Raw genomic sequence first — 12893 nt, 5'->3', positions numbered from 1 at the left:
TATCCCATGCTCTGCGATGCTTTAATCTGGCCTCTATGCATTATCCACTAGAGGCTTTACCCATGACAATAGCTATTAGTCCACGAGTAGCAACATCCTATAGTACGGAGTGCCACAGCTGAACAGTGCTATGGAGGCAAGCAGAAATGTGCATCTCTGGACTTCAAAGTACTTCACCTAAACACAGAAATGGTAAAAAGAGTAAATACAACGCCTGCTGCTTCCATAGCTGGGCAGGTGCCACTGTGACTTTAGGTAGTACACTGCTGCCACGACAGCTTGTCACTGCTCGCTATAAATTTGTCCTCCTTCTTATCTCCTAAAAGTTATTGTTTTGCTGTTCTTGTTGGAACTGCTTCTTTTCCCTCTTGCCTTTTCTGTTGCGTTTTGCTTGTAACAGCTATGAAAATACTCTTTTACTGATTCAGCCACATCATTCTCAAGTCTTTATACAGAGTCTGTGCTGCTGAAGGGTTGAGGTCTAGACAACTTGTTTTTTCTTCCCACAGAGTGGCTTAGGGACCTTTATCATTCAGCAGATTTTTCAGAACTTGGATCTAATCTTGGTGTTTAGCCATAGATATACAAAGGCAAAGCACCAAGCTCAGATGCATCAAAAATTACTTTCAGGTTAAGCAAAATTCAGCTAAGAGACTCAGAAAAGTACAGAACTATTTCAGCAACGCCTGTGCTGCAATAGCATGTGATGTTCCCAGAAAATGTAATCTAGCAGATTAACCCATAGTCCATATAGCTGGAGAGACCTTTCTTGATGTTCTGGGCTTTGGATGAACACATACACTTTTTAAGGAAATCCATCCATTCATTTAGCATACTGATCCCCCAAAATGCACAAAAGTGTCAACATGCTTATTGCTGACTTTTTAATACAGAAGTTTCCAGGCAAAATTCTATAATCTGTTATTTAAGACATCTGAGATGGTAACAGTGCTTCCTTCCTTTACTAATATTAATGACTTTTAGCTTTTTTGTTGTTTGTTTCTGTGAGATTTCAGGTTCTTGAATTTATTGTCTGCTATTTCAGTTTTACATTCTTCCATTGGCGCAACCTTATAGTGCAAAGTAGAACACTGTGTGTACTGGGAGTAAACCAAGTGGAAAAGACACAGCAAACTCCAGGATACTTTCACAAATCACATGTATCCATAGGGCCTTTTTGGTACAAAGGAGGATAAACTTGGCAGTTAAATCCTGGTAGGAATTAAGCTTTTTCCATATGTCCTGATTTTCCTGAAAAGAAGAAAGAAATAAAAGTATTAATCTGTTTTTCACATGCTCTTAGTTTGGCAGTACTTTGTAATGTGAGGAGACACAAAGAAAGAAATGCATCTCCAGAACTGCAGAGGTCACACCAGTACTTACGCTGCCTCATTATATTTCTGTTAACATACATCTATCCTTTGTTATGCATATATATATATATATATTTGCCCTGCAAACGTGTGCTATTGAGGATCAGGATTGTTGAAGGTGTGGCTTAAGAAATGCGGCTATCATTCCATATTTGCCTAAAGCCTATCAATCTTTTGATTGCAGCCTTAGTAGAAAAAGGTTGCTTATATCATAAGACAGGCAGTGTGTAGAGTACATAAATTTTATATAAAGGAGTATGAAGAAAATTGTCCAAAAGCATTGATATGAATAAAGATAGAATCAGTCATAGAATCCTAGAATATACTGAGTTGAAAGGGACCCATAAGGATCATCGAGTCCAACTCCTGGCTCCGCGTAGGACCACCCAAATACCAAACCCTGTGTCTGAGACTACTATCCAGAAATTTGGAGTGTAAACATTAGCTAAATTCCTATTACATAGTAGCACTGTGTAATGTTCTCCAGTGGAGTTCTGTATCCATTTCTGTGGTTCTGTTGTGTAGGTATCAGTCAGAAATAAATAAAATAAATAAATAAAGCAAAAAGCCACATTGAAAAACATGGCGACATATGCATTTCTTTTTCTTAACCATATATATTAACCATATATATATAGAACCATATATATTGGAAAATTATTCTGATAATAGTTATCTATGCTTTATGAGGGCTAAAATATCTATTTTTATTGGTCACTACAGCTAGAAAGACTGAAAAATAAATAATGCCAGACTTATTAATCTTCAACTTGTTTTCTTTTAGCCTGACTAATTTACTGACAATTCTAGCCAAACTCTAGCTAGAGCTATGTTTATATTACATATATATATATTAGTTTTTCTTCCTTAAAAGCAGTTTTAAAACCCATTTTTTTAAATTGTCTGTGCAGTCCTCCCTTTCAGCTACATGTCCTTTACCAGCTGTTGGACTCTGCATTTTTCCAATTAGAGTTGATGCTGATAAGTCACCTGTGTGGAACCCTGGGGTGTCAGAAGTGCAGTTGGGGACAACGTCTATGCAGAGCTAGCAGCAAAGCTATACATGCTTATCTGTCACTGCCCACTCTGTCCCACTCTAGTAAAAATATTTTAACTACTTGCTGCTACATTGAGATCTTTATCAGCTCAAAAATACTACATCCTACTCCAGAATCCCTATTTGGGTATTTCTAGCTGCTCACTTCTGACAATAATGAATGGTGATCAGAGTCTGAAGAAACATTTGGATTTTGTGTCGAGGGACATGGTTTAGTGAGTACTATTGGTGATAGGTGGATGGTTGGACTGGATGATCTTGAAGGTCTTTTCCAACCTTGGTGATTATGTGATTCTGTGAAGAGTAAAAACTGTCCTTGATATTTTCCATTTAATGACCATTTAGATCTTTCACAGTTGTCTTAAATCTACTGCAGACCTGTACAGACATATTTGTTCCTCCTTTCACTTTTAAGATTATGTTTTCTTCTTCATCCTCTTACTACTGATACTCACAGGTGAGGATGTAGTACCTCCAGTCAGAAAGCAGCCCACGAAATGGTAGAGTTTTGTACCACTTTTTGCTCTGTACTAAACCCCTAGACTTTTATTGTATCTTAGAATCATAGAATCATCTCAGTGGGAAGAGACCCTTAAAGATCATCTGGTCCAACTCCTCTGCAATGATCAGGGGCACCTACAGCTAGAGCAGGTTGCTCAGAGCTCTGTCCAGCCTGACCTTGAATGCCTCCAGGGACGGGGCATCCACCTCCTCTCTGGACAACCTGTTCCAGTGCCTCACCACTCTTACTGTAAAAAAAAACCACTCTTATTGTAAAAAATTTATCCCCTATATCCAATCTAAACCTCTCCTCTTTTAGTTTGAAACCATTCCCCCTTGTCTCATCACAACAGACCCTGCTAAATAATCTGTCCCCTTCTCTCTTATAACCACTCTTTAGATACTGAGAGGCTCCTATCAGGTCACTCTGGACCTTTCTTTTCTCCAGGCTTAACAGCCTCAGTTCTCTCAGCCTGTCCTTGTAGTGGAGGCGTTTCATCCCTTGGATCATTTTTGTGGCCCTAATGAATATGAAAATAATATAAACAAACAAACATTAAATAAATAAATATTAATAATAAATAAATAGTAAATAAATATTTTCAATCCTAATAAAGTAATTCTTTAGGAGCTTTCTGTTTTTTAATCTGGGCTATGATTTTAACAGATGTTACTTTAGAAACAAGGGCTGATAACATTTGTTTTTGTGTAAACTTTCACTACTAACTCAGTCATTTTAGATTTTGAGCTAAATTTGCTCCTGCTACAACTTCCTTAGAAGTGTAAGCTTGTCTCTTCGTTCCATCTACACTAATTTTATGTCATCTGTTCTATTAAAAAGTGACTTTTTAATCAAAAAGATAATAGCTCCTTCAAGTATGTAGTTGCAGCAGTACTGACACTAAATATTGCTGTAATGTATTGAGCCAAGCAAATTATTTTTAAAGTAAAATTATTAAACTATGATCTTGCTTAATCCTTCAGTAAACATTTGGGGAAGAAAAATATGCTTTAATCTTGTTTCAGTTCTGCATTTTTTTGGTGAATAATCTGTGAATAATTTGCTTTCCAGATGCAAAGTATTACTGAGGTATTATGATAAGACTAAGGAAAATACAGCCAAAGATGTATTTCATTTAGAGGGTTGTGTGCTTGTTTTTCAAAATAGAGAGAGGGTAGTGCCACCACTCATAAAAAGTGAACAAGTCATCTTGCTTGCAGTCCACCTGCCCATGATGGTTTGAAATACAAGCCTTGTTCTATGAGAGACATTATCTGGGTCAGATCAGTGCTGCATTTCACGTCCAAATATAAAATAGTTTCAGTTGTGCCACCTTTCAACAACAACCTCTGCAGCCACTGCAGATGAAATTCTTTTGAGTGGATCTGGGATTTGTTTGTCTCTGCTCACAGACATCTGTTCCTTCTCTCAGGTCCCCTGATGCTGTCTGTCTTCATGCAGCATTTAACCAAGTCAATAGGATATTTGTTTAAATTCATGATACAAAAAATGCAAATGGCCTCCAGACCAGAAATATCCTGTTCAGATCTGTGATGTAAAGCTATAGATTGAGACTAATGTAGTTGTAATGTTATTAATGAAAGCTGCCTGCTGTTTTTTCCTCAAGGCTTGATAATATTGAGTTGTATAAAATTTGCTACTAAGTCCTGCAAGGGTCTTTCATGGGCAATCTTGCCTCCGAATTGTTAAAAAATTACCTATTATATGTGTTAATTATTACATGGAAGTAAACAATGATTCTTTCTTAAATTTGATCTAGGTGATTATTTCAAGCTGTTTTGACTTGACTGCCATATAAAACTTGGAGGGAACAGATTGTATGATCCAAAACCACCCAGCCAGCCCAGAAATTAGATTAAAACTATATATAAGAGAAATCTTCATAAACATCTCCTATTACATCTTTCTTTATCCAAAGACTTGGACCAGAATCCTGGCCTCAATGAAGTCAATGGAAAATCTCCAATTGCCAGTTAGAAGGCCAAGATTTTATTTCAAGTTTGTGAAATAAAATATAATTAACCTTCCAAACTGGCTGCCAGATTCCATGTCACCATTTGCTTCTGCTTTCTGAATTTAATGTTAGTGAAAATCTGTACAAAAACTAATAGGCATTTAAGCAATATCCAAATGACATTCTATTACATGCCTAGTTAACTTTGCAAATGTGCCCTGCTGTCCACAATTTCCCCTACAAACAAGCTGAAGACCTTTAATTGCAAATTCTCCTTGTTATCACTTACACTTTACATTCTGAATTGAAGAAATCTCACAGCTCAGAAAATTATTATTAATGGTCATTAATTATTTTAAAAATTGCTTTATTTTCTGAATTAAATTAGCTCCCTTTCTCCTCCAAATAAATAAATGATGGTTTTAATTATCTTCATGCAATATTTTTTTAGTTCAGGTCTGGAGCTCTTGCTGGATGTTCAATATGCATTTGGACTGCCATTCTACCCCAAGTATGAAGACCAATTTACTCTGGAAGAAAAGAGCCTTTCCTTACAAATTATGCAGTATATCTCCAATTTTGTGAACTCTGGGTAAATACATGACATTTAAGAGATTCTGTGGGTGGGGAGAGTGCAAAGAGTAGAGTGAATGTAAGTCAACTCCTGCCATCACTTAGGTAAGCTCCATTTCCTCTAACAATTTGTATTCCTACCAATGGTTCTTTGGTCAAAAAGTATTGGAAAGACATAGCCATATTTTCAAGTAGATATTGAAGATTTGTAGTATGATTCATAGTTAGAAGTAGTAAGAAATTTATTTTCATGGAGCATCTGCAAAATCTACTTAAATATAAGGGGCTAGATGTTGTTTCAGAGCCTTCTAGGATTCCAGATATGAAGCTTAGGCTTCCCTTATTACCACCAGAAGGGGGAAAGCACATAAAGACAGACTGAACACGTTTTCCAACTACCATGAGAATGACCCTCAGCTTTACTGTGTTCCGGCCATAATTGAGAACGAGGAGTATCTCTAGAAAGCTAGTGTGGGAACAACAGCTTCACAAGCTCTTTACATTATATTGTATTGCTCTGGGACTGAGAGCTGCTGAGGATGCTGATGAGCCTGTGTCCACACGAGCTCTGTGTACCTGTTCCCTAGGAAATGAACCAGACTAACAAGGGACTATCCGATGAGGTACCATGAACTATTCAACAATCTGGGCTGGATTTGAATCCTACTGGTCAAAAAGACTGGATATGCATTTCCTTGACCCAGCTGATCTAGTGTTCTGATTCTACTGCTCATGTCATTATTTTCTAAAAATCATTTCTCTCATTCCCTTTAGAAATCCAAACTATCCTCATAGTTTCTCAAGAAAAATGTCACGGTTGCTGCCACTCTGGCCAATGTTTCTGCCAAATGATGATGGAGATAACTACAAAGAATTCACCATTTCAATGCCTACTCTTAAAGGATTGAAAAAAGCAGACTGTTCCTTTTGGTCTGATTATATTAGAAGACTGAAAGCATCCACAGGTGAGCCGAATGTTTCCTGACGTTAAATAAGGCTAACTTATTTGTTTAGCATTTTCACTCGTCTGTAGTACTGTTCACATGTGTGGAAAAATACTTTCCACAGATTAAACATCTTGCACTGTCCAGGGTACATGTTTTGGACTATCCTAAAACTGAAAGATGCCACACAGAACATACTTCTTTCAGAGCAATTAGTCCATAGTGAAGTTTAATTGTCCTGTTCATTGAGCTAGAGAAGTCCTCCTGCAATAATTATAAAGATGATGAAGCTAAATCTTCTAATGATTTGCTCCTTATTTGAATATAGATTGCAATATAGATTTTACCTTAACTGGAAGGCTGGCCTCTTTTGTATATCAGCAGCAGGTAAAATGAAAGCATTGAGATTTCTATAAAGAGAGGGACCCTAACTTCTAATCACTGTTACTGCGGCCTTAGCTGTATCTTATTATATCTTATTGATATGGATATATCTTATGGATTCTTCATGCTTTGGTTTCAGACTAGATAAGTTCATTTCACTTTTTTTTTATAGCTGTGTTCATTACACCCCTTGTAGTTTTCCCTTGTAACCATCAATTTCCGTGCAGATCTGGGTTTCTTCTGACTCTTTTTCATATTTCTGAGCACATTTAGACCAATTTCAGTCTGCTGCTCTGTACTGAATGCTCAATTTATTTGAGTAAATAAATACCTCTTTTTGTGTGTGCTGGTAGTAAATTTGGATAGCCTCAAGAAAAGCAAACAAAAAACATCCGTTTTTGGCAGGCTGAGATTTTTAAATTATTCTTGGAGGTCTGCACAATATTTTTACGTCCCAAGTGGTATTTTAGGTCCCAAGGACTCATCTTCACAACACTTTCTGCTTTGGGAGCCAGCTGCATTTCTGTGAACAAAATGCACTGTCCAAAACACCAAGCTACCCAGGACATCTCTAATGTTTGACAGAGTACCTCAAAAGGACTGAGCCATCAAACTGATGGTTCCAATACAAACACAAAGAACTAATGTTCCTTTTGAAGAAACAGGCTACATCACTACTTTTCTTCAAAAGGGGACTAAACATTTTTCCTGCAGGCCTTTTCATCTGTTCCTTGGTATCTCTTTGTGTCTTTCAGTCTGTCAGATGGTTTTCTGCTGGTCAAAACACTCCTAGTTTGAAAACATTGATTAATATAATATTATATATATAATATAATATAATATTTAAACTGTCCTGGGTGTAGCTTTTAGAACTCCTGAGACTTTAATTTTGCAGCATTCTGACCATGTAATGCCAGCCTGAGCTGAAGTTACAGCTCAAGCTGTTGACTGAGCACCACGGACAGAGGTTACTTCCAGCCTTCATAAGAAATTCCTTAAAAAATGGGAAAATACACAACAGGGCAGATTGCTTTTAAGATGTAGGGGGTTTTAAGCTGTCCAAACTGAAAACATAACACAACATTCATGTATGGGTCAATCCAAAGGTCTGTCTAGTTCAATATCTTCTCCTTGTCAATGGCTAAAGCCAAATGTTGAATCTCTATAAAAATTGAGAGATGAAGATAAAAAGCACTGTAAGAGCTCACCAAGATGAGTCAAATTTTGAAAAAGAAGTCATACAGTATGAGGTTTACAGAGAAAGGTTTAAAGGAAGGTTTAAAAAATACATGTCATCACCCTGCCTTCTCTTCAAGCCAGTGTTTGCTTGGCCTCAGCACCATGGTAATGCAATCACATGGTTCATTTCTATTAAATTCCATCTCATGGCAATGCTGGCTTGTCACTTTGATTCTATAGTCATCTTCAATCTTTTCTCACCCTGGAATACTGAAACTTCTCATACAATTTCTGCTTAAATAGACATCACATCAAACCCATTTTGACTCCAGAAATCAGCAGAGAATGGTGACTGCAGTGGCTCTCTCAATAACAGCTTGAGCCCAATGTCCTATGGAAAAAAAAAAAATGCTTAATGCTCATCAGCTCAGCTAGCAGAATTGTAAGAACTTCAGATGCTGACTGCTGAACACCCTCAACTTCTTTTTTAGAGAAAGTTGTGCTGAAATTCATGCCAAAACTCTGTCAGCCCATCAGTACAAGTCTGTCATTTGCACTGATCCCATAGACCACTTTCAGCATGAATGGACAAGTGAATCTGTAAAATGTGTCCACGTCAGTTCAGTCAAGAGAATGATGGTCTTCAGATATACATTGCCATTATTTTTTAATCAATATTCATCATTTCCCAGCACCAGGGTTACTTGCTGTACTTCCCTTCTTGAGCTGAACCCTTGCAGCTCTATTGTTACATGACTACTCCAAACTTTCTGTTCCTGGAGTGCTTCCTGCCCATCATATGCTTTATTGGGAATGGTAGATTTGAGACAGCAATGCTGCAAATCATTTTTGGCTGATGCACCTGGCACTGTGTCTGGAGAGGGGACTATTCGGCAGTCAGCTACCATGAGAAACAATCCAAAACATACTTAACAGTAAAAAAGAGCAGTTTTTTGCTCTTGCGTAATTATAAACCTTTGTGATAGGACTTTGGATTGCACGATACACGTTCCAGTCCAATTGTTGAGTTTTGGTTGTCACGGTTTGCAATTTGCGCCTCATGCCAAGTTGATGGATTTCACAAGCATGGCAGCAAAAGGCATGGCTAATAAAACAGACCAGTTTTCACATGCAAGTGCAAAGCTGTAGAGGGTCTCTTCTGATGTTCTGATGCATTCTCAAACAACTTTGATGAATCATGTTTTTTCCATTTCACCACTTTCTTGGAATCAGTACCTTTCTTGCTTCATATAGACTACAACTGATGTTTCAGAAACTCTCTATTTACTACCATGTGAAATGCCCAGACTTAAAGATGTCAAATTAGAGATAAAGGCTCAAAGCTCCATAGGTCTCAGTCCTACAGAAAATGAAGTGACTCCTAAACTCCTAAATTCCAGTATCTGGAATAAAGCCTATAATATTTAGAACCTCTATGAAGTTACATATCTTTTAGGTTATTCACAACTCAATATAGAATCTGTTGTGTACATATATCCAACTTGACTGTCGTGTAATTTTCTTTCCATAATGTAAATACATTGTCCAAAGTCAAATAGGTGTTTCATTATGTGATCAGACTGTATTACTTAATGATGGGATGTGTCATTTGTTCCTGGCTTATAACTGAAATGAATTTCAGTGAAACTGAAGATAGTTTACCAAAAGTAATTTTATAAATGCAATGATTCTTCATTGTATTTATTGGCAGTGACTTTTCTAGTAACAGACAGTTGTTTAATATGTTTCATTGCAGGTGTTCTAAAAATCTGTAGAAATTGTCTGAAGCCAGTTTGCACAGTTGGTATTTTGGAGGGCAGTGCACCTGGTGAAATTTGAAAGTGATGGTGCATGAAGAGGTTTGGATGTTGTAAATAGAATTCCCTTGGTTCCATTTCAGTGTGAATCCAAAGTGGTTTATATACTAAATCATGATGGTTTCCATGGGGATAATCAAAACCAGAAACAAGAAGAGTGGCCATTGTGGAAAAAAAAAAAAAAAAAAAAAAAAAAGCTGTGGATGGCTTTTTCCAGGGAATGTGTTAACAACTTGAAATTCAACTGAAAACAGGAACTCCAGAGTGTTTATGGATACTCAGACAGTATGTCTAAATGTAAAAATTCCCCTTACATAGCGTGGTGACTGCACTGCATAACAGTGAGTCACTTTAAAAGGGGCCTTTAACTGCATCCCAAACAGGTTAACTGGGATTCACTCCACATCCCTTACTCATCTCACTGGCATCTAGCAAAATGAGTCCTTCTCAAATAAGTGCCTGTGTAAGCAATGGGCAGAATGAGATACCTTTAGGGCCTCCCAAGTAAAATCTTGTCTGTCTAATTCATATGCTTAAACACAGATATTTAGACATGCTTTTCACATCTAAATTAGCCAAACTTGACCCCACCTGTAGGCTCAGAAAAGTTGAATGTTAACAAAGCTGAAGACTTACCCATTAGCTTTGAGACACAGTGTGTAAACAAGCAAAAGTCCAAGCACAGCAACATTATTCATAGTTCAGACTTCAGACAAGGCAGAATCAGGAATGTTGTGGTTAGCATTCATCTTTTACTCATTTTATTCACACCTTCTTTTTGGAAATCTCCTTGAGAAAACAGATTCCTTCAGCATGAGGGACATCTGTGCAGCACTGAGAGCACTCTGGGTAGGATACATTAAATAAACATCATTAGTACACATTCTTGACACAGTTTGGTCATGTAGAGACCAACTGCACTTCTGAAATAGGGCAGAAGACTAAAATCACTGAAGGTGAAAAAATGGGAGAGCTAATAGAGGTGACTTTTGGGTGTTTTCTGTATTCCAGACAGACAAAACCATAATGCTCCCCACACTTCCTGCGTGATAGGTGAGTATTAGAAGATCAAACAAAAAGGATAACAAGTCTTGCACAGGTGTAGTGCAAACTATTATGCTTTTCAGTGGCAGTTATTTAAAGAATGCTGGAAGCATGATAATTAATCACCATTAGGTGAACTGCTGTTACCCTAGAGCATTTTGCAAATAGATTGCAACTGAGAAAAATAGCTTCCTGAACCCTTACAGCTGCATAAAAGGCTCTTATTAAAGTATCATTAACAAAGGATGTACCTTCTATCTTGCTACATCAAAGATATTACATATATTTTAATTTTAATTATAATGTTTTTGCAGGAAGTGAAAGTAATGGAGAGCAATCTGCAGAATTCAACTCTACTGAAGCTCCTAACAAAGGACTTGCCTCCAGTGGGACACAGCCAGTGGGAGACAAGGTGGCCTACAGCAGATAGAATGTGCTGTTGGATGGGTTAGCCACATAACTGTGCACCCGTGCAACTGAGTCGCGCCAGATAAAACAGCTACTTCCTTTGCTAACCTAAACAACTAAAGTAGATGGTTCAGAAAACTTTTGAATATAGCACAAAGTAAGCCCAACAGCTATTATTCAGAAGAAACTGTAATTTGAAAAATGAAATATCAATAAAAACAGCAAAAATGAAACAAAAGTAGTTGGACTTATTTCTTGTGACCCAAACGCCTACGCATTATAGTACCTCCAGTCAGAAATACATAAGCTTTAAAACTGAGAAATCCCTCATTCATAAAAAAAAAATGTATAAGACTGTTTGGGTCTTATAATATAACATAAAGGAGACAATGCAAAACATAATTAAAGCTTAGAATATCCTGCCTTGAAACATGTATCTTTTGCAAGGGGACTTGTAATACACAATAGTTTTGGAAGCATATGGTAAAGTGCATTGTAGGTTAGCTCTAAAAGGCTCTGCAAGTAGTTTGAATTGGGTAGTTAATCCACTGCTGGGATCATTTGGAAACAGATACAGGCTGTATATCACACACTTGTTCTTGGTAACTGAGAAGTGAAATCAGGATTGCCCTGAACCTAGTAGCAAAGTTTTCATAAATTTCAGTAGGACCATTTTTTTTTTTTTCAGTGTTGAAAGGATTTAATAAAAGAACCCGTAAGGCATTGTTTGCTGCTTGGGACATCTGCCAGTACATGAACAGTTACTGCTGTCTGTCACTTAGCCAGGTTTCCAAGGATTATACCTAGCTAGAAGAAAAACTATGTAACTTATACTTACATCCTGTTTGATAGACAATAAAAACAAAAGAATCAAGGAGCCTGTTAACTTCATAAAATGAAAGAGAACTTAAAGTATGTTTTCTCTTCCTATATGATAGATAACTGGTAATTAAAAAAAAAAAAAAAAAGACTTTAAAAATCCCAGATGTTAATCATATTGCTCAACAGAGAATGCTTTCTTTGCAGTAACTGCAGAGGCAGTAATTGTGATTCCTTGGCCAAAGCAGGGTCCACTCTTTCTTCTTCTGAGACTGTTCTTGGAAAATCAATGCCTGACAGATTCTATTTAAAACTTACTGTAACCTGCCCAAACCTCTTATATTAGTAACAGGTATGATTTCACATGTGTTCACTTATGCAGTCAAGCACATACCTCCAGCCCTGGGAAGACCGTGGCTGAGTTACAACTTTTCATATTCATTTAATAGTAACATGGGTTAAAGAACTGTGGGTCTCTCCAGCACTATTAGCTAATTTGCACAATGTCAGCAACTGTTCCCCCTTAGCTTAACCCTAACAGTCCTGTGAATATTTACTGAATTTGATGAATCAACCCAATCTGCCATAACTCCTGCTGAAGAGACATTAAAAGGCTATTGTATAAACACTGGAGTACTAAATATAATACTGCAATAATTTAGATTCCAGTAAATTGTAACTCTATATAAATTCAAGTAACTTGTAACTGTATATATATGTGTGTGTGTGCGTGTGTGTGTATGTGAATATTTACAAATATAAATTAAGAAGTTTTTTTTTTTTCCCTCTCTGTATATAAATGCTGGTCAAGTAATTCC

At 37.0% G+C, this 12893-nt stretch overlaps 1 protein-coding gene across 1 annotated transcript in view; it reads left to right on the top strand.

The window, feature by feature from the left end:
- The window catches only part of TG (thyroglobulin), a 139899-nt gene extending 128426 nt beyond the window's left edge, over positions 1 to 11473 (top strand). Inside the window, exons 47-49 of the mRNA XM_048939555.1 lie at positions 5359 to 5499; positions 6255 to 6445; positions 11163 to 11473. Of these exons, the coding sequence (XP_048795512.1) occupies positions 5359 to 5499; positions 6255 to 6445; positions 11163 to 11278 (448 nt within the window). The 3' untranslated portion in view covers positions 11279 to 11473. The remainder of the gene's footprint in view (positions 1 to 5358; positions 5500 to 6254; positions 6446 to 11162) is intronic.
- The last annotated feature ends 1420 nt before the right edge of the window (positions 11474 to 12893 follow it).

Source organism: Lagopus muta, chromosome 3 (assembly GCF_023343835.1).
Source record: "Lagopus muta isolate bLagMut1 chromosome 3, bLagMut1 primary, whole genome shotgun sequence".
Taxonomy (NCBI): Eukaryota; Metazoa; Chordata; class Aves; order Galliformes; family Phasianidae; genus Lagopus; species Lagopus muta.
The sequence above is the reverse complement of the archived record's forward strand: the minus strand, read 5'-3'. Positions and strand labels throughout refer to the sequence as shown.